Source organism: Pristiophorus japonicus, chromosome 1, assembly GCF_044704955.1.
Source record: "Pristiophorus japonicus isolate sPriJap1 chromosome 1, sPriJap1.hap1, whole genome shotgun sequence".
NCBI lineage: Eukaryota > Metazoa > Chordata > Chondrichthyes > Pristiophoridae > Pristiophorus > Pristiophorus japonicus.
Window position 1 is genome coordinate 13,655,172 of NC_091977.1, and position 21,927 is coordinate 13,677,098.

General features: G+C 48.2%; 1 protein-coding gene across 1 annotated transcript in view; it reads right to left on the minus strand.

The window, feature by feature from the left end:
• Positions 1-21,927, minus strand: part of poln (polymerase (DNA directed) nu) — a 520,953-nt gene that overhangs the window by 112,848 nt on the left and 386,178 nt on the right. Inside the window, exon 18 of the mRNA XM_070877627.1 lies at positions 5,459-5,546. Within this exon, the coding sequence (XP_070733728.1) occupies positions 5,459-5,546 (88 nt within the window). The remainder of the gene's footprint in view (positions 1-5,458; positions 5,547-21,927) is intronic.

A 21,927-nucleotide genomic window follows, 5' to 3' on the forward strand; every position in this document is an offset into this window, starting at 1 on the left:
GCCTGAACACAAGCCCTTCCATTAGGTTTTATTTTTCCTGTACTTGTGCATTAACAGACATAACGACCCAGATTTCGCTGAAACAATAATGGCAGCTAAACGGTGCTTGCCATTATTAATGCTCTAATCGTCCAGCAACTTGAGGCGAGGAAAAGATACCTGCGAATGGCCACAAGTTGCTGGCCGATTTGTGCCGTTCCATTATTAACTTCATGAAAACGGCATCTTGCCATAACGCTTCATGAAGTTGCTGCAATTACTCATTAAAGTCACCACATAAAGTTAAGTCTAGTAATTAACAGCGCAAGTACTCTTCTAACAACATGATAATGTTAATGACTGCCAATCAAGCTCTCTGGCTCAGAAATGGAACAATTACAAGTGTCGAGTCTCATTCTTTCAGATTGTGAATTGTTGTTGGAGATTTGTAAAATTTCAAATTTTCAATGTTACATTTTTTTCCTTACTTTTCCTTTCTTTCTCCCTTTTCTCTCTCTCTCTCTTTATTCCAATCTTTCTTTCCCTCTTTTTATTTATCTTTCTGTACCTGATTTCACTCCAAATTATCCCTCCTTCTCAGTCTTTCCTCTGTTTATTTCTCAATCTGTAAACCTCATTGGTTAAGGAGGTCTGCTGCTGGCCTTGTCATTCACCAAGGTCCCAGAAGCCTCGTTGCCCTCACTGCGCAGTTATCAGCTCAAACTTCCAGCAACTTTGTGGGCAAAACATCTTAATACTTAAACATGCTCTGACAAGCCTAACTAACAGGGCAGGCCACAAAATGCCCTGCTCCAGCAAAATCTGAGCTAATATATTCTGAAAACTCGTCTTAAATTATTGTCAACATCTTTCCAAGCTCATCGGTCCTCAAAATCATAGAAGTTTACAGCACAGAAGGAACCCATTTGGCCCAACGTTTCCGTGTCAGCCGACAAAGAGCTATCCAACCTAATCTCACTTTCCAGCCCTTGGTCCGTAGCCCAGTAGGTTACGGCACTTCAAGTGCACATCCAGATACTTTTTAAATGCGATGAGGGTTTCTGCCTCTACCACTCTTTCAGGCAGTGAGTTCCAGACCCCACCACCCACTGGCTGAAAAATATTCTTCTCAACTCCCCTCTAATCCTTCTACCAATTACATCTATGGCCCCTTTTGATTGATTAATTCAGAATATAATGTACATGCAGACCAAGTTTACAGGGCATTCATCTAACTGCAATAGTTTGACTTGGCAGAGCACAAAAGCATCCTTTGTCTCTCCGAACTGACTGTAGAACATTGAGTGGTATCACTTTCACTAGATGAATACCAGTCAGATTGGGGATACACATGGTCCGAAAGGACCTCGTGAAACTTGGTGCTCACCCCTTTCAGCCAGCATTGCACCAACATCATCGATTTTCCTTTGAAGTGGCCCTGTTTCTTCCCTGAGCAGTTTCATTTCCTCTGTGCGGTGCACTTCTGCTGAAGGACTATCGCGTCTGGCAGAGATCTTCTAAGGCAGTCCGTCGGAGTCGAGGCAGAGGTGGAGGAGGGGACGGTCCGAGCAAAGGCAGAGCCATGTGAGACGGCAGCGCAAAGTGCTTCGTGATAACATCCAGCACATCGCCAAGCCAGCCATCCATCTAGGGCTCGCTGTCCACATTATGCAACTCAGCGCCTTGTGAGCCTGATCTGCGTTGATGGGGGCCAATGCAGGGGGGGGGGGGGGGGGAGTTGCTGAAGCTTTCTCCTGGAGAATGTGATCAGGGATGCGGTCACCTACACAGAGCACAGCCCAGTGCGCGATGGGCACTGGTCAATGCGGCCATGTAAACTTCCTTGGCGCACCATTTTAACCGGTTTGCAACGGGTTAAAATGGCGCACACAGGAATGTTAAACACACAACAACTTACATTTCTATAGTGTCTTTAATGTAGCAAAATGTTCCAAGGCGTTTCACAGGAGTGTTATCAAACAAAATTTGACACTGAGCCACGTGAGGAGAAATTAGGGTGACCAAAAGTTTGGTCAAAGAGGTAGGTTTTAAGGAGCGTCTTAAAGGAGAAAAGAGAGGTAGAGAGGGGGAGAGGTTTAGGCCGGGAGTTCAGCGATTAGGACGCACTAACCAGTGCGCTATTGAAGGATGTGAAACCCATTGATTAGTTGACGTGCCGTGGCGCAGAACTAATGTGATTCACAAGGAGCTGCGTTGCATGATGTTAGGAGGAAGAGCAGAGTGAGGAGGAGAACGGGAGGAACAAAGTGAGAGGGTGAGTGACACTACTCCACTCCCGTGCCTGACACAGGAATACATGGGCAGAATACTGTGGCCAGAACGCCCGACCAGTCTCTCCCGCTGGGTAATGTTGTATGATGAGCGGTGGAGAGGGGAGGATGGGAAAAGAATAAACGTGAGTCTAGCTCTCTCGTTTGTTCCACTTTTACCCCACAAATTGTCTATCCATTTCTCTCCCCTCCCCCCCCCACCCCACCCCCTGACCTCAGCTCATCTGCTGCTGAAGCCCTCATCCATGCTTTGTTACCTCTAGACTTGACTATTCTAACACACTCCTGGCTGGCCTCCCATCTTCAATCCTCCATGAACTTATGCTCCTTCAAAACTCTGCTGCCCGTATCCTAACTCGCACCAAGTCCCGTTCATCCATCACCCCTGTGCTTGCTGACGTACATTGGCTCCCAGTCTGGCAATGTCTCAATTTTAAAATGTTCATGTTTGTTTTCAAATCCCTCCAAGTCCTCACCCTTCCCTATCCCTGTAACCTCCTCCAGCTCTTTCAACCATCCGAGATCTCTGCGCTCCTCTAATTCTGGCCTCTTGAACATCCCCGATTTTAATTGCTCCACCATTGGCGGCCGTGCCTTCAGCTGCCTGGGCCCTAAGCTCTGGGATTCTCTCCCTAAACCTCTCTGCTCCTTAAAACCCAACTCTTTGATCAAGCCTTTGGTCATCTGTCCTAATATCTCCTTATGTGGCTCGGTGTCAAAATTTGACATAATACTCCTGTAAAGTACCTTGGGATGTTTCACCAAGTTAAAGGTGCTATATAAATTCAAGTTGACTCTCTTGAGGGTAATGAGCCATGCTGACGTTATGGTTCCACAAACACAGCAGCCCTTGAATGGCTGTTCAAGTGGCCATTCACCAGGAACCCCTATACATTGCCACTAACCATCATGCATTTTAATAATATCACAGGCCGCCTCACTACCCTCAGGCTGAAAAGAAATATAGAACTTTCTGGCACCTTCTCACTGATTCCGTCACTATTTCCATTTGAGGTAATCACAACCCTTTTGATCAAAACATCAAAGTGACCTTTCATTTAATTTAAACTAATCTAATATTGATTAAAATCTATTTCTGAACTTTGTGCAGACAAAATAATTCATGGCTCTGTCAAGCCAATGAAGAAAAGTCCATAAATAATGCATGAAGTACATGCGTAATACAGCCACCATTATCAATTTATAAGGATATTTATATATATCTTTCCTCAACTTGCGTATTAGAATTATTTCATTATTAATATTTGTTAACAACTACTCCGAGGGTTTCCCCTGTATTCTACACAGCTAGTTCACCTGTCAGTACAGATATAGACAGATTGTATGCATGAGATTCCTTCCATTCCATATTCAGCGAAATTCCTTAGGAATACTGAAAAGGATTTCTTCGCAAAATCGCACTTAGGATGTTGTTACTTGTAAGATCCAGAGGAAGTCTTTCCCCCCCACCCCAACTCAAAGGACTGTGGATGCTCAGTCGTTGAGTATGTTCAAGGCTGAGATCTTTGGACTTTAAGGGAATCGAGAAATATGGGGATCGGGCGGGAAATTGGAGTTGAATGGCGGAGCAGGCCCGAGGGGCCGAATGGCCAACTCCTGCTCCTAATTCTTACGTTCTCACTGCTCCCAACCTCAGCCTTTGGAACAACAATTTAGGGTTCGATTTGTGAAATGATGCAGCAGCTGTACACTGCCAAGTGCCAAGTTTAATTTTTAAACAGGTTGTCAGAATTCCTTCCAGGAGTAAAACAAATTACAAAACAAAATTAAAGGGAGCTGAAACTGGTGATTACTGTGTGAGCTCACACGAATTAGCTCCTTCGCAGTGTGAGGTGCAATAAATCCCCCCTCGGCTCTTCCCTATGCATAGGTTTGTCGTTTTGTTTCAAAAAAGTTTTTTAAAAGATTTTGGCGTGTATGGGGGACTGGTTCCTCTGGTGGGAAACTCCTGGGCTGAGGGAAGAGGCTTGAGTCCAGCTCCGCAGCCTCTGTCGGTGTTGCTCGAAGGGGTGGCTGGGGGAGACTGACCACTTCGCCGTCCCTTCCACCCGCGCCCCCCCCCCCCCCGGTCATGGCAATCCCTGGCTCTTCTCCATGCTGGCATCACTTGGGTCACAAAGTCACTTCGAGGGCAAGTACAAACAACAACTTGCATCTATATAAGGTCCCAAGGCGCTTCACAGGAGCGTTAACATAGAAACATAGAAATTGGGAACACTATCACCATCCCAAGTCACACACCATCCCCTACCTGCACCTATTTCGGCCGTTCCTTCATGGCCAATGGATCAAAATCCTGAAACTCCCTCCTTAACACCTTCATCATCATCATAGGCAGTCCGTCGAAACGAGGATGACTTGTTTCCACGCCAAAAAGGGATGAGTTCACAGGCGTTTCAATGAAGGACCTAATAGTCCAGATCCCGAACTACATCCTGAAGATGCCTGTGCGTGGATTTTTTTAACGTATGATGGCCGTTGCACACCAGCCACCACACGGGCTTGACAGAGCTCTTGGTCCAGTGGCAAGGGTTAACCAAGACGACTGGAGACCTTCCCTGCTGCACGGGCCTAGTGCGCACACATATCGCAGTGTGGGCTGGCCCGTGCTGCCCCTGGGCCCTCGCCTCTTCTGGGCCCCGAACTCTCGCCTCTCCTGAGCCCCGATCACGTCCCTCTATGAACTCTTGCCGCTCCTCTGCCCCGAGCTCACCGCTCCTGTACCTGCCCTCGATGAACTCTTGCCGCTCCTCTGCCCCGAGCTCACCGCTCCTGTACCTGCCCGCGCTGCAATCAGCGACCTGGGTTTGGGTGACGTCAAATCCAGTCGCCCTCTTCGCAGCCGTCGCCCTCCTGCAACAGCACGAGGGCACGTTGCTCCCTCGAATGGCCCCGGCCTGCTGATGGTCTTGCAGGCCAGGACCGCACCGATTTCCGGTTTGCGGGAGCACCTTCACCACATGGACTGCAACAGTTCAAGAAGGTAGCTCACCACCACCTTCTCAAGAGTAATTAGGGATGGGCAATAAATACTGGCCTTGACAATAATCCCCACATCCCGAGAATATATTTTTAACAACTGTATAATTAATATGAAAATATACCTCACATTCTATGTATAAAACATTAAACCTTATTTATTTATACTCTTCTGTTAGCTTGGGGACCTTACCTGCTCCATACACCACTGCATAAACAATTCGTTTGGCTTGCTCTCGATCTGCATTCTTCACCTGATCCGCAGAAATTCCTTTCCTACCAACAGCATAACAAAGAGTTTATAAATATAGACAAAGGGGAACAGAAGCTGAAGCAATTTATCTTCCTACAGCACACCACATGTGCAGAGAGAGGACTGAGGGAACTTTGCAGGATGGAACAGGAAGGAGACAGGCAACAGGAAGTGTAAGAAATGGTGATGGAGGAGAAAGGGGAGAAGGAGATGGTTAAGCTGCAGTTAGAATATTACGCTCAGTTTTGGGCTCCTTCTTTCAACAAGGATGGAAAGGCTACTTCGGCAGCACCTCCCAAACCCGCCACCTCGACCACCTAGAAACATAGAAACATAGAAAATAGATGCAGGAGTTGGCCATTCGGCCCTTCGAGCCTGCACCACCATTCAATGAGTTCATGGCTGAACATGCAACTTCAGTACCCCATTCCTGCTTTCTCACCATACCCCTTGATCCCCCTAGTAGTAAGGACTACATCTAACTCCTTTTTGAATATATTTAGTGAATTGGCCTCAACAACTTTCTGTGGTAGAGAATTCCACAGGTTCACCACTCTCTGGGTGAAGAAGTTACTCCTCATCTCGGACCCAAATGGCTTACCCCTTATCCTTAGACTGTGACCCCTGGTTCTGGACTTCCCCAACATTGGGAACATTCTTCCTGTATCTAACCTGTCTAACCCCGTCAGAATTTTAAACGTTTCTATGAGGTCCCCTCTCATTCTTCTGAACTCCAGTGAATACAAGCCCAGTTGATCCAGTCTTTCTTGATATGTCAGTTCGGCCATCCCGGGAATCAGTCTGGTGAACCTTCGCTGCACTCCCTCAATATCAAGAATGTCTTTCCTCAAGTTAGGAGACCAGAACTGTACACAATACTCCAGGTGTGGCCTCACCAAGGCCCTGTACAACTATAGTAATATGTCACTGCCTCTGTACTCAAATCCCCTCGCTATGAAGGCCAACATGCCATTTGCATTCTTAACCGCCTGCTGTACCTGCATGCCAACCTTCAATGACTGATGTACCATGACACCCAAGTCTCGTTGCACCTCCCCTTTTCCTAATCTGTCACCATTCAGATAATAGTCTGTCTCTCTGTTTTTACCACCAAAGTGGATAACCTCACATTTATCCACATTATACTTCATCTGCCATGCATTTGCCCACTCACCTAACCTATCCAAGTCACTCTGCAGCCTCATAGCATCCTCCTCGCAGCTCACACTGCCACCCAACTTAGTGTCATTCGCAAATTTGGAGATACTACATTTAATCCCCTCATCTAAATCATTAATGTACAATGTAAACAGCTGGGGCCCCAGCACAGAACCTTGCGGTACCCCAATAGTCACTGCCTGCCATTCTGAAAAGTACCCATTTACTCCTACTCTTTGCTTCCTGTCTGACAACCAGTTCTCATTCCACGTCAGCACACTACCCCCAATCCCATGTGCTTTAACTTTGCACATTAATCTCTTGTGTGGGACCTTGTCGAAAGCCTTCTGAAAGTCCAAATATACCACATCAACTGGTTCTCCCTCGTCCACTCTACTGGAAACATCCTCAAAAAATTCCAGAAGATTTGTCAAGTATGATTTCCCTTTCACAAATCCATGCTGACTTGGACCTATCATGTCACCTCTTTCCAAATGCGCTGCTATGACATCCTTAATAATTGATTCCATCATTTTACCCACTACCAATGTCAGGCTGACCGGTCTATAATTCCCTGTTTTCTCTCTCCCTCCTTTTTTAAAAAGTGGGGTTACATTGGCTATCCTCCACTCCATAGGAACTGATCCAGAATGTTGGAAAATGACTGTCAATGCATCCGCTATTTCAAAGGCCACCTCCTTTAGTACTCTGGGATGCAGACCATCAGGCCCTGGGGATTTATCGGCCTTCAATCCCATCAATTTCCCCAACACAATTTCCTGACTAATAAGGATTTCCCTTGGTTCCTCCTTCTTACTCGCCCCTCTGACCCCTTTTATATCTGGAAGGTTGTTTGTGTCCTCCTTAGTGAATACCGAACCAAAGTACTTGTTCAATTGGTCTGCCATTTCTTTGTTGCCCGTTATGACTTCTCCTGATTCTGACTGCAGGGGACCTACGTTTGTCTTAACTAACCTTTTTCTCTTTACATATCTATAGAAGCTTTTGCAGTCCGTCTTAATGTTCCCTGCAAGCTTCCTCTCGTACTCTATTTTCCTTGCCCGAATCAAACCCTTTGTCCTCCTCTGCTGAGTTCTAAATTTCTCCCAGTCCCCGGGTTCGCTGCTATTTCTGGCCAATTTGTATGTCACTTCCTCGGCTTTAATACTATCCCTGATTTCCCTTGATAGCCATGGTTAAGCCACCTTCCCTTTTTTATTTTTATGCCAGACAGGGATGTACAATTGTTGGAGTTCATAAGAACATAAGAACATAAGAACATAAGAATTAGGAACAGGAGTAGGCCATCTAGCCCCTCGAGCCTGCTCCGCCATTCAACAAGATCATGGCTGATCTGGCCGTGGACTCAGCTCCACTTACCCGCCCGCTCCCCATAACCCTTAATTCCCTTATTGGTTAAAAATCTATCTATCTGTGACTTGAATACATTCAATGAGCTAACCTCAACTGCTTCCTTGGGCAGAGAATTCCACAGATTCACAACCCTCTGGGAGAAGAAATTCCTTCTCAACTCGGTTTTAAATTGGCTCCCCCGCATTTTGAGGCTGTGCCCCCTAGTTCTAGTCTCCCCGACCAGTGGAAACAACCACTCTGCCTCTATCTTGTCTATCCCTTTCATTATTTTAAATGTTTCTCTAAGATCACCCCTCATCCTTCTGAACTCCAACGAGTAAAGACACAGTTTACTCAATTTATCATCATAAGGTAACCCCCCTCAGCTCCGGAATCAGCCTAGTGAATCGTCTCTATACCCCCTCCAAAGCTAGTATATCCTTCCTCAAGTAAGGTGACCAAAACTGCACGCAGTACTCCAGGTGCGGCCTCACCAATACCCTATACAGTTGCAGCAGGACCTCCCTGCTTTTGTACTCCATCCCTCTCGCAATGAAGGCCAACATTCCATTCGCCTTCCTGATTATCTGCTGCACCTGTAAACTAACTTTTTGGGATTCATGCACAAGGACCCCAGGTCCCTCTGCCCCGCAGCATGTTGTAATTTCTCCCCATTCAAATAATATTCCCTTTTACTGTTTTTTTTTTCCAAGGTGGATGACCCCACATTTTCCGACATTGTATTCCATCTGCCAAACCTTAGCCCATTTGCTTAACCTATCCAAATCTCTTTGCAGCCTTTCTGTGTCCTCTACATAACCCGCTTTTCCACTAATCTTTGTGTCATCTGCAAATTCTGTTACACTACACTCTGTCCTCTCTTTCAGGTCATCTATGTGTATTGTAAACAGTTGTGGTCCCAGCACCGATCCCTGTGGCACACCACTAACCACCGATTTCCAACCCGAAAAGGACCCATTTATCCCGACTCTCTGCTTTCTGTTAGTTCCGTTCAGTCATGCGGTCTCTAAATGTCTGCCATTGCCCATCCACTGTCAACCCCTTAAGTATCATTCGCCAATCTATCCTAGCCAATTCATGCCTCATACCTTCAAAGTTACCCTTCTTTAAGTTCTGGACCATGGTCTCTGAATTAACTGTTTCATTCTCCATCCTAATGTAGAATTCCACCATATTATGGCCACTCTTCCCCAAGGGGCCTCGCACAACGTGATTGCCAATTAATCCTCTCTCATTACACAACACCCAGTCGAAGATGGCCTCCCCCCTAGTTGGTTCCTCGACATATTGGTCTAGAAAACCATCCCTTATGCACTACAGGAAATCCTCCTCCACCGTATTGCTTCCAGTTTGGTAAGTCCAATCTATCTGCATATTAAAGTCACCCATGATAACTGCTGCACCTTTATTGCATGCACCCCTAATTTCCTGATTGATGCCCTCCCCAACATCACTACTACTGTTTGGAGGTCTGTACACAACTCCCACTAACGTTTTTTGTCCTTTGGTGTTCTGCAGCTCTACCCATATAGATTCCACATCATCCAAGCTAATGTCCTTCCTAACTATTGCATTAATCTCCTCTTTAACCAGCAATGCTACCCCACCTCCTTTTCCTTTTATTCTATCCTTCCTGAATGTTGAATACCTTTGGATGTTGAGTTCCCAGCCCTGATCATCCTGGAGCCACGTCTCTGTAATCCCAATCACATCATATTTGTTAACATCTACCGGTATTTGCTTAGTTAATTCATCCACCTTATTACGGATACTCCTTGCATTAATACACAAAGCCTTCAGGCTTGTTTTTTTAACACCGTTTGTCCTTTTAGAATTATGATGTAGTGTGGCCCTTTTTGTTTCTTGCCTTTGTTTACTCGGCCTTCCACTATTGCTTTTTACCTTTCTACCATCTGTTTCTGACTCCATATTACTTCGCCCTGTCTCGCTGCACAGGTTCCCATCCCCCTGCCATATTAGTTTAAACACCCCCGAACTGCATTAGCAAATGTTACCCCTAGGAAATCAGTTCCAGTCCTGCCCAAGTGCAGACCGTCCCTTTTGTACAGGTCCCACTTCCCCCAGAACTGGTTCCAATCTCCCAGGAATTTGAATCCCTCCCTCTTGCACCACTGCTCAAGCCATGTATTTATTCTAACTATCCTGCTCCCTCTACTCTGATTAGCACGTGGCACTGGTAGCAATCCAGAGATTACTACCTTTGAGGTCTTACTTTTTAATTTAACTCCTAGCTCCCTAAATTCAGCTTGTAGGACAAGAGCAGCAGGCGCATGGGAACACCATCACCTCCAAGTGCCCTTCCAAGTCACACACCATCCTGACTTGGAAATATACCGCATTCCTTCATCGTCGCTGGGTCAAAATCCTGGAACTCCATCCCTAACAGCACCGTGGATGGGAACACCTTCACCACACGGACTGCAGCGGTTCAAGAAGACGGCTCATCACCACCTTCTCAACGGCAATTAGGGATGGGCAATAAGTACTGGCCTTGTCAGTGACGCCCACATCCCGATAATGAATTAAAAAAAGGCCATGGCAAGGGTGCTAAAGAGATTCAGTCAGATGATCCCAAGGATAAGAGGCTTTACTTATGAGAAGATAGAGAAACTGGCAGGGCGAAATTCGGTACCGCCTCGTCTGGAGGCGGTAACAGCCATGATCGGGTGTTCCTGTGCCGGGTGTGGAGTCCCCGCCCGTGACCTATATTGGGCTTACCGCCCCCGAGAGTAACAGCAGTGCAAAGTGTCACGCTGCTGTTCCTGTCAGGGCGGGACCGGGGCGCAAAGGGACGTGAAGTTTCCAGCACTATGCAGTGGGACGCGTAGGGCCGGCATGTAGACAGGGCCCTCCCCTTCTATTAAAGAGGAGGGCCAAGCTGCCGACTCTGCGGGAGGGAAACAGGCCACCGCTGGACCACCAGGGAGCAGAGTGCAGTGGCAGCAGCCTCGGCACACAAGCGGAGTGCTGGGCTGCAAGATCGCGGCACGGACCCCGCGATCTAAGATCAAGAAGGCCGCGACTGGTTAAGTCGGCCATTTTATATTTTTTACTGCCGCACCTCCCGCGAACGGCCTACAGCCCCCTATAGCTGTTGCGGGCATTGCCCACGGCAGTTTCACGGGGCACTGCCGACTTTTCACTCCAGGGCGAAAACGGGTCGCTGCTCACGGTGATGACGTTGTGGGGTGCTGCCGGTTAAACTGCCGCAGGAGTTGGTGGCGATGCCGTGTTTGGGCATAAAGTCATTTATAAACAACCTGGATTTTTCCCCCTGGGACTCTTTGTACTAGTACTGAGAAGGTGAACATCACCTCTAACAGAGACGCTCAAAATTTTCATAAAGGAAAATGGTGAAAAACGATTTCCATTGTTCAATGAGTCATTAAGAAGAGGACATCATTTTAAGACTGTCACCAGAAGAAATGTTTTTACACAGAGGCCCGGGGGCCTGGAATGCCCTCCCAGAGAGACCGGTGGGAGCAGAAAACACCATCAGCTCTTAAAAGGGAAGTGAATAAATATTTGAGAAAGAACAATTTAAGAACGGTATGGAAGTGGTACTGTACTGGGATTAAGCCAATCGTTCTTTCAGAGGCAGCAAATGATGCAAAAACCAAGAAATAAAAAGTAATGTTTCAGGCCGATGGCCTTTTGTCCTGAAACGTTAACTCTCTTTCTCTCTCCACAGGCGCTGCCTGACCTGCTGAGTGTTTCCAGCCTTGTCTCGATTTTGATTTCAGATTTCCAGTATCTGCAGTGTTTTGTTTTGTGTTCTTTCAGAGATTGTGGACAATGGAGCAACGGTTCTGTAAAATCCAGTGATTCTGTGGGGCCAGTTTTCACAATGTCTGACCCCAGGAAAAACCGGGACACCGCAGGAGGGCAAGTTTCAAAATGACGGCTGTTCCACAAAAAATCGCACGGCCATTCCACTCTGCCGCTGGTAACAGGCCTCAAGGGAAGGGGCAATTTTGGCCCCAGGTTGTCTGGGCTTTTCCTCGGGCAGTGGAGTCAGGCATGTGCCTGTAGCATCCCCTAGAGGTGGGAGGGCGCATTACCAAGCCTCCTGCCTTCATTCCCTCTTCCCCTGCGTGTTGGGTTCCCATTTGCAGGGGCACCTGAGGAAAGTAGCCATTGGATCTTGAGCCAGCAGTGCGGGGACAGGCCGAGAAGGAGGCAGGAAGGTCCGTGAAAATTGATTGGCACCCAGGGCGATCTTTGAGCCCCGGGGTCGCTGGCTGCTACTCTCCAGCGATAGCTTGAAGGGGCCGATGCTCAAGGCCAGAAATGTAGCTGCAGGGTCCCTCAGGCCTGAAGTTGTGCATCCCAGAACAAGGCCCGGCAAGGGGCAGGACCTGCGTCCGGTGTGGTCTAGGGCCCTGCTAATGGCCCAGCGTGTGAAATCTCAACACTCCTGGGCCTCGATAGAGTTGGCACTCTTTAGGAGCCCTATAGAAAGACTTGCATTTATATAGCGCCTATCCCGACCTCAGGACGTCCCAAAGCTCTTCACAGTCAATTAGCTACCTTTGAAGTGTAGAAACATAGAAACATAGAAAATAGGTGCAGGAGTAGGCCATTCGGCCCTTCGAGCCTGCACCACCATTCAATAAGATCATAGCTGATCATTCACCTCAGTACCCCTTTCCTACTTTCTCTCCATACTCCTTGATCCCTTTAGCCATAAGGGCCATATCTAACTCCCTCTTGAATATCTCCAATGAACTGGCATCAGCAGCTCTCTGTGGTAGGGAATTCCACAGGTTAGCAACTCTGAGTGAAGAAGTTTCTCCTTATCTCAGTCCTAAATGGCTTACCCCTTATCCTTAGACTGTGACCCCTGGTTCTGGACTTCTCAAACATCGGGAACATTCTTTCTGCATCTAACCTATCCAGTCCCATCAGAATTTTATATGTTTCTATGAGATCGCCTCTCAGTCTTGTAAACTCCAGTGAATACAGGCCCAGTCAATCCAGTCTCTCCTCATATGTCAATCCCGCCATCCCGGGAATCAGTCTGGTGAATGTTCGCTGTACTCCCTCAATAGCAAGAACGTCCTTCCTCAGATTAGGAGACCAAAACTGAACACAATATTCCATGTGAGACCTCACTAAGGCCCTGTACAACTGCAGTAAGACCTCCCTGCTCCTGTACTCAAATCCCCTAGCTATGAAGGCCAACATAGCATTTGCCTTCTTCACCGCCTGCTGTACCTGCATGCCAACTTTCAATGACTTTCACTGTTAAGAACATAAGAACATAAGAATTGGGAGTAGGCCATTCAATAGGATCATGGCTAATCTTCTACCTCAACTCCACTTTCCTGCACTATCCCCACATCCCTTGAGTCCAAAAATCTATCAATCTCTGGCTTGAATATACTCAACAAGTCAGCATCCACAGACCTCTGAGGCACAGAATTCCAAAGATTCACAACCCTCTGAGTGAGCAAATTCCTCCTCATCTCAGTCTTAAATGGCCGACCCCTTATCCTGAGACCATGCCCCCTAGTTCTAGACTCTCCAGCCAGGGGGAAACAACCTCTCAGCATCTAGCCTGTCAAACCCCCTCAGAATCTTATATGTTTCAATTAGATCACCTCTCTTTCTTCGAAACTCCACAGAGTATATGCCCAATCTACTCAATCTCCGCTCATAGGACAACCCTCTCATCCCAGATTGCAATGAGTTGTAATGTAGCAGACTCCTCCATTACTCCGGGGCTGGGACAGTGGTAGGGGTGAAGGGAAATCGGCCCATATAATCCTGGAACTCCAAGACTAATTAAGCTGGCAAATATCATCCAATCCACTGCTACATATTTATAGAAGATCTTGACCTACTTACTATTTTCAATGGAATATCATTGGGTGCAAAATGTTGATGGGAGTGGTTAATGTGCAGCAAATACACAGTTAAAATCATAGGAGATGCTACCCAACAGCTCTAGAAAAAAAATTACATGAATTTTATTTTATTGCTTATTCTTCGTGACAATGTTTTCGCGCCAAGGGACCTGTTTGGCATTCTGCAGTACAGAATACAGAATTAGCTCCGCACTGTAATGATGGTGCTGTGTGTGTGTGTGTGTGTGTGTGTTGGGGCGGGGGGTGGTGGGGGGGAAGGGGGGGGAGAGACTGGAGATGCGCATCTCATCCTGCTGTATTTGCAGCCTGCAGCCTGCAGCACATGACCCCAGTCACTGATCACTGCTTGGTTTGCACAATACCAGACAGTCTGGCTTGTCAGCTTCTGTCACAATCTCAGGGCTGCCTCAAATTGCAGCGCAAGTACTCTTCTGTGGGAGTGCTTGAAACGCACTCTCCTAATTCTCTCTGACATGGGTTTGGTGAGGTTTGCAATGACTGGCAATTATCAGCCACAAACTGGATGGCCCGTAGACACCTTTTGTAAAAAATATTGATGCTGCCTTGCTTGTCCCGGCTAATGTGAGGTAGCTGCTGAACCAAATCTTCATCGATGCTTTATTGCGCGCAGTGAGCCAGTGACAGAGCTATGAACTGTCTGTAGCACCCTGCAATGTTCAGTCAGGCATTGGAGAAACCAACAACAGGAATATTTTTAGCTGAACTTTGGGAATCACGGTGACCCTTCTAGTCAACCAGGATGATGCCAAATGGCACCACTCACTCTCTCTAAGCCAGTAGATTTGATGCTATCGGTGACGTCTGTCACGGTGTTCCATGCAGAATTTGGAAGGGTCAACGTTTCACCCAGAATCATAGAATCATCCAAGTTTATGGCACTGAAGGAGGCCATTCAGCCCGCTGTGTCCGTGCCCGTCGAAAAAGAGCTATCCAGCCTAATCCCACTTTCCAGCTCTTGGTCTATAGCCCTGTAAGTTACCGCACTTCAAGTGCATATCCAAGTACTTTTTAAATGTGGTAGGGGTTTCTGCCTCTACCACCCTTTCAGGCAGTGAGTTCCACACCCCCACAACCCTCTGGGTGAAAAACATTCTCCTCAAATCTCCTCTAATTCTTCTATCAATTACTTTAAATCTATGCCCCCTGATCTTGCTGCTAATTTATAATGTAGAGCTTAACGACTAAATTGGGCAAAAGGTGCTGTCCTGCTCATTTATTTGCCAGGCTTTGTGAGCCACTGTTTATTCTGCACTGGTGTAGGAGTGGATTAGAGTCTCAAAGGTAGAAATCACTGTCCGCAATGTTGTCATACAGACACTTCATATCCTCACGTTGTTACCGCCACTTGTTTTGATGGAGCCACGAATGGACTGGTCAGGTGGGCAGAACAGTGGCAAATGGAATTCAACCTGGAGAAGTGTGAGGTAATGCATTTGGGGAGGGCTAACAAGACAAGGGAATACACATTGGTCTAGACTTTCCACTTTTGCACAAATCGGCCAAAAATGGGCGTTCTTTCCAGCGTGGGCGGTAAATATGGGTTTTCAGATCGCCGGATTATCGGCCATTGTCAAAACCCTTACTTTGCATTTTTTTTAATGGGCGTTACCGCGAGCGATTTGAAATGGGCGTTAAATTTCTCTGACGTTCTGCCGTAAAGTGTCGCCGTCCTTAGCAACGGCATGGCAACGCTAGTTTCCCGCGTTTTAGGAGGCCAGGGGTCATCATTACATGTGCATAAGAGGAGGCAGAGAGAAAGGGAGCAGAGAGGGAGTGAAGGCGTGTGTGGGTGTGGTGCGGATGTTTGTTTGGCTGTTTTGGAAGGTGGAAGGGGGAATTTCAACCTTAATACCGAATTGTGAGAAAAAAGTTAGCTGTTACCAGCGAGATATTTTCGCTAATTTGGTGCCTACAATGGAGGGAGTGGAGGAGGCGACGCAGCACGCTGTGGAGGCTGACACTGGCGAGAGCAGTGAGCTGGGAGAGGAACAATTGGGAGGACAAAAGAGAGCAAGGAGATTCTCCGACGAGGCAAATGCCTCCCTCATGCAGGAGGTCGAGTCACGCTGGGGTGACTTGACACAGGGAGGGCGTGAGAAGCCCACCCCAAAGGCCCACCAGAAGATATGGGCTGAGAAAGCCGAGGTGGTCTCGTCGGCGACCAACGAGGTGCGTGAAGGCAACCAGTGCCGCAAGCGATGGAATGACCTTGTCGGATCCGCAAGAGTAAGTATTACATTTAGTTACATGAACTTATATATTTATATAATTTGATTTGTAAGTGTAATGAGTGATTAAAATCAAATGTGAGGTCTTTCACTTTTACCGGGAGGGTTGTACTCAAAGCCTGTGTTCACGATGTACGTCTTTAGGTAAAGAATGATAATTATCATAATAATCATGATTCCATTTGTCGCTTATGTGTTGTATCAGTCTCTGTGACAGTATCTAGTAATGATCTCATGCCATGTCGTCCTGTTGTTACCTTTTACAGAAAAAGGCTTCAAAGAATAGGGTCGAGCAGAGGCGAACGGATGTCGATCATATGAGGAGAGTCTGGATCAACTGTGCCTTTATTCACTGGAGTTTAGAAGGATGAGAGGGTATCTCATAGAAACATATAAGATTCTGACGGTACTGGACAGGTTAGATGCGGGAAGAATGTTCCTAATGTTGGGGAAGTCCAGAACCAGGGGACATAGTCTTAGGAAGGGGTAAGCCATTTAGGACTGAGATGAGGAGAAACTTCTTCACTCAGAGAGTTGTTAACCTGTGGAATTCCCTGCCGCAGAGAGTTGTTGATGCCAGTTCACTGGATATATTCAAGAGGGAGTTAGATATGGCCCTTACGGCTAAGGGGAATCAAGGGGTATGGAGAGAAAGCAGGAAAGGGGTACCGAAGGAATGATCAGCCATGATCTTATTGAATGGTGGCGCAGGCTCGAAGGGCCGAATGGCCTACTCCTCACCTATTTTTCTATGTTTTCTATGTTTTCTATGTTTCTATCGACATCACCGATATCGAGGAGCAGGTGCTGGAACTAGTGGGACCCAGCCCCGGTCAGCCACGCAAGCAGCTGAAGTGATGCCACGCGAGTAAAGTATATCACTATTGCGTGATATAAAGTCAATAGATGCCACACCCACTCATATCCGACCAATAGTATATGATAGATGATGGCTAAAAGTGTTCTCTAAATAATGCTGGCCTCATGAGAATCATTGCAATGCAGAATGCGTTGATGGTCATGAAATGTGATGTCTGTGATGATTTTGATAGCGGTGGTTTCTTTTCTTGTGCATATGCTGTGTGTAGCGCTGTAATGACCTTGTAACCCTAGCACCCCCTTCTCCTCTAATAAACTCATTTGTGTTTTGCAGCTCAGCCAGCAGCGTGTTCCCAGGCAAGGCCACCGAGCCCAGAAGCTGAGGGCGCGGGGGGCCGGACTCGCTGCACGATCCCCCATCTGGTGCTGACGAGCACCGATTCTCGCCCGTCGATCTGCTGGGTCCCTTCTCCACGGATGACAGTGCGGACTTTGAGGAGCCTGCATCGCCAGGCTCCATACCGCATTCGACCCCAACGCCATCTAGTGCTCCTGCGGCCATTTTACACCTCCACTGTGGAGGTACCGGGCCCAAGCACCTCCCCACAGGGCAGCCCAGGTTTTCTAGACGCGGGCAGGTCTGCTCTACGAGCGACAGATCAGTGCGGCAGGAGGACTGTTAATATAGGTCAGCAGATCCTCTAGACATTGGGGGGGGGGGGGGGGCCATGTACCGACAGATGGCCAGCATGTCCGGCACCATGACGGAGTACGTTCATCGGATGGCGGAGTCCCTGGAGGCGATAGCCAGGAACACTGGTGGCAGAGGCTTCCCAGTGGTCCAGGAACGCGGCACTGCACCCCAAGGCGCTGCCCGCCCCCCCCCCCCCATTGCCAATGACACATGTAACCTAGGAGGAACATCTTGCTTCTGGCTCGGAGAAGGTTCCCATCTCGGGACCCTCCTCTCCCGTATCCGTGCAACCCACGGCCTCTGCCTTCATCCCCCCAATGACGCAGCGCCTGAGGAGCTCCTCGGCCAGGCGGTGTGGAGTCAGGAGGGGAAGGGGTAGAGGTGGGGAGAAGAAGCTGGGAGGAGAGGAATGTGAGGTGCATGTCCACAAATGGTGGCTTTGTAATATTTCCATCTTGCTGTATCAAATTTGTTGTAAGGTCTGGGGTATAGGGGGTGGGGGCCACCTTGTTGGTTTGCATTTGTGTTCCGTGTTGCTGGAAATGTTGACCATTTGATTGTCAATGTTATAAATGTGTTGTGGGGTGGGGTGGGGTGGGGGGTGGGGTGTTTTTGACAGTTATACTTATGATTTCAGACTAATGGTCGGATTAAATATTTTTTATTTAACATAACCTTGTTGCACATTGTCTCAGATAGCTGCACCGTTACACACTGGTGATTCCTTAACATGAAAGGGTATAATTAAACTTAACTTGAATCAACTTAAACTTAACTGGCACCAAGATGATGCCCACCATTGATGTCTGAGCTGCATACACAGCAGTGTGTCAGCTTTGTGAATAACAGCAACATTCTTTCAGACAAAGCGCTCATTTATGACGTTAGAGTCTTGCAGCTATATAGCCACCATGGGCCCTTTACTGCGATCTGGAGGGGGGGGCGTGGGCATGGTTGCATAGTCAGCCTGATTGTCTGGGCCGCGGTCATAATCCACCTCCTCATCTTCCTCCTGCTCTGGACCACCAGTCCCTTCTGGCAATTCATGCCCCCTCCTGATAGCCAAGTTGTGCAGCATGGAGTACACCACCATGAATTGAGCTACCTGATCAGGGTGGTATTGGAGCTCACCTCTGAGTGGTCCAGACATCTAAAGCGCTGCTTAAGCACACCCATGGTTTTCTGGACCACATTGCGTGTGGCTCTGTGGCTCTCGTTGTATCGCTTCTCGGCTTCGGTGTGAGTGTCACACAGAGGGATCATCAGCCAGGTGGCGAGACCATATCCTTTGTCACCAAACATCCAGCATTGACCTTGTGGCTGACTGGGAACCATGTCAGATACAGCGCTCTCACGCAGGATGCGGGCATCATGGATGCTGCCCGGAAATTTGGCATTCACTGCCATAATTATCTCGTTGTGGTCGACAACGAGTTGCACATTCAGGGAGTGAAATCCTTTGCGGTTCCAAAAAACCTCTGCATCCTGAGAAGGTGCCCGCGTGGCGATGTGCGTACAGTTTATTGCTCCCTGCACCTTGGGGAAGTTAGCAATTCGGTAGAATCCCAGAGCCTTGTCAGTCTGAGCCTCCGTGGTCATAGAGAAGTTGATGAAGTCCATTCTACGTGGGTACCAGGTTTCAATGACCTGTCTAATGTAGCAGTGTGTGGCATCGCAAATGTCGCCAACGGAGGCCTTAAAGGAACTAGACATGTAGAACGAAAGTGCCGCGGTCACCTTGACCTCGACGGACAGTGCGGTCCTGATGGTGCTGGCAGGCTGCAGATCTGCCCTGATGAGCTGGCATATCTCACTGATAACCTCTTTGTGGAAGCGCAGTCTCTGAAGTGTTCTCGGATAAGTTGAGGTAAGACCGCTTCTCCATGTACATGCGGGGGGTGTATGATCTCGTCCTCTTCATCAGCCTGGCACGTCTTAGATTGGGCACATTGCTGTGTTCCTAACACAGATGAGACTGCACACAGGGAGGTTAAAGTAACAGTGACCTCAGTCTTTATTAAGTCACTCCAGAGTGAGTAACAGGCCTTAGGGGCCGGCTTATATACAATGCTCCCAAGGGATGCTGGGATCCCTTGGGACTTCAGGAGATGAGCTCCCTGGTGGCGGAACATGGGAGTGCATGCTTTACAGATACATAACATCACTCCCCCCCAAAGTCAAAGTGAAAACTATTTACAGTGTGAGGCAGTCAGGAGCCTTTCTTTCCCTGGTGGACCGCCTCGGTACAAATGTCTGTTCTGATGTGTTGGCTGTGCCCTCGCTGGGCTGGCGTGTTGTTGGCCCTGCAGGGCTGCTGGGTGAGCCTGGCCTTGCAGGGCTGTTGGGCATGATGGGTTCGATTTCTGGTCCGGCGTAGTGTCGTTGATCCTTTGAGTGTGTGTTGTGGGCTCGTAAAAGGTGATGTCTGCTGTGGGTTGTTCAGGGCAGTCTGTGAACCGCAGCCTCGTTTGGTCCAGGTGCTTTCTGCAAATTTGTCCGTTGTCTAGTTTGACTACAAACACCCCACTGCCTTCTTTAGCTATCACCGTGCCTGCGATCCACTTGGGATCATGTCCATAGTTTAGCACATACACAGGGTCATTCAGATCAATTGCCTTGCATTCATCCTTTGTTGCGGACACTGAGTCATCTGGGTCACCTGAGGCCTGCTGGCAGTTGCAGACTCTTTGGCCCCAAGTTTCCACATGATTTGCTCCTGATTTTTAGGAGCAACTGGTGGAGAACGGAGTATCTTAGAAATCGCAATTCTCCACATTTAAGTTTTCTGCAGTTCTAGTCAGTTAGAACAGTTTCACTTTTGAACAGAATTTTTTTTTCAAAAGGGGGCGTGTCCGGCCACTGACGCCTGATTTGAAAGTTTCCACAGTGAAAACGTACTCCAAACTAACTTAGAATGGAGCAAGTGAAGATTTTTGTAGGCCTGAAAAAACCTTGTCTACACATTAAAAAATCAGGCGCAGGTTACAAATTAGGCGTCGGGAACGAGGTGGGGGGGGAGGGGGGAGCGGGGGGAAGGGAAGTCATTACATTCTACAATAAATCCTTAGTTATACTTATCCAAATATTATACAAATAAATCCAACCTGAATAAAAATTTATAAGCAAAGAAAAGATTAAATAAACCATGTTCCTACCTGTGTGAAAGTTCTTCAGGCAGGGAGAAGGCTGCAGGAAGCCTCAGAAGTTGAGGCAGCTGTTCCCGACGGCATGGGGGGGGGAGGCAGTGAGGGCCCGACTGACCGCAGCGGAGGTCAGGCAGGGAGAAGGCAGCCGTTCCCGACGGCATGGGGGGGGGGAGGCAGTGAGGGCCCGACCGACGGCAGCGGGGGGCAGGCAGGGAGGAGGCAGCCGTTCCCGACGGCATGGGGGGGGGGAAGGCAGTAAGGGCCCGACCGACGGCAGCGGGGGGAAGGCAGGGAGGAGGCAGCCGTTCCCGACGGGAGGCCCCCCTGCCATCGGTCGGGCCCGTCGGGAAACGGCTGCCTCAACTTCTGAGGCTTCCTGCAGCCTTCTCACTGCTGCAAGAAGCCTCAGTGCTGATCATGGAAGGGCAATGTGCTTTTATTAAAAAATGATTAAAAAATGAACAGCTGCAAAGAAATACAAAAATGGCCGAGTGCCAATGTTTCCTTCTCCCTGCGCGTGCGCGAACGCTCCAACGCGCACGCGCAGGGTTGCCGGCAGGAAAAAAAAACTAATTTAAATGGTACCCGCCCCCCTCCCACTTACAAAATCGGCGCGAGTGGTAGGCTCCGCCCCCTGGGCGCCGCGCCAAGCTGATATCGAACTGCAAAGCGCTCGAGAATAGCGCGTTTTTTTCAGGCGCCGTTTTCGGCACAAAAAACGGGCGCCCAGCTCGGAGGGGCATCTGTTTTGCCGCGTGTGGAAACTTGGGGCCGTGGTTTCTGCCCTGTACATTTCCGCTCGCAAACACAGTTCCAGTTAATTTATGAACATTGCTAGCACTTTTGTGCTGAGAGATTTGTTTGGTGATATCACTGTTGGACATAAACGCCTGTGCTATCGCAATGGCCTTACTGAGGGTCGGTGTCTCTATAGACAAATGTTTTCGTAGGATGGTCTGGTGACCAATGCCCAGTACAAAAAAGTCTCTGAGCATTTGCTCCAGGTAGCCATCAAACACACATTGTCCTGCAAGTCGCCTTAGCTCGGTGACGTAGTTCGCCACTTCCTGACC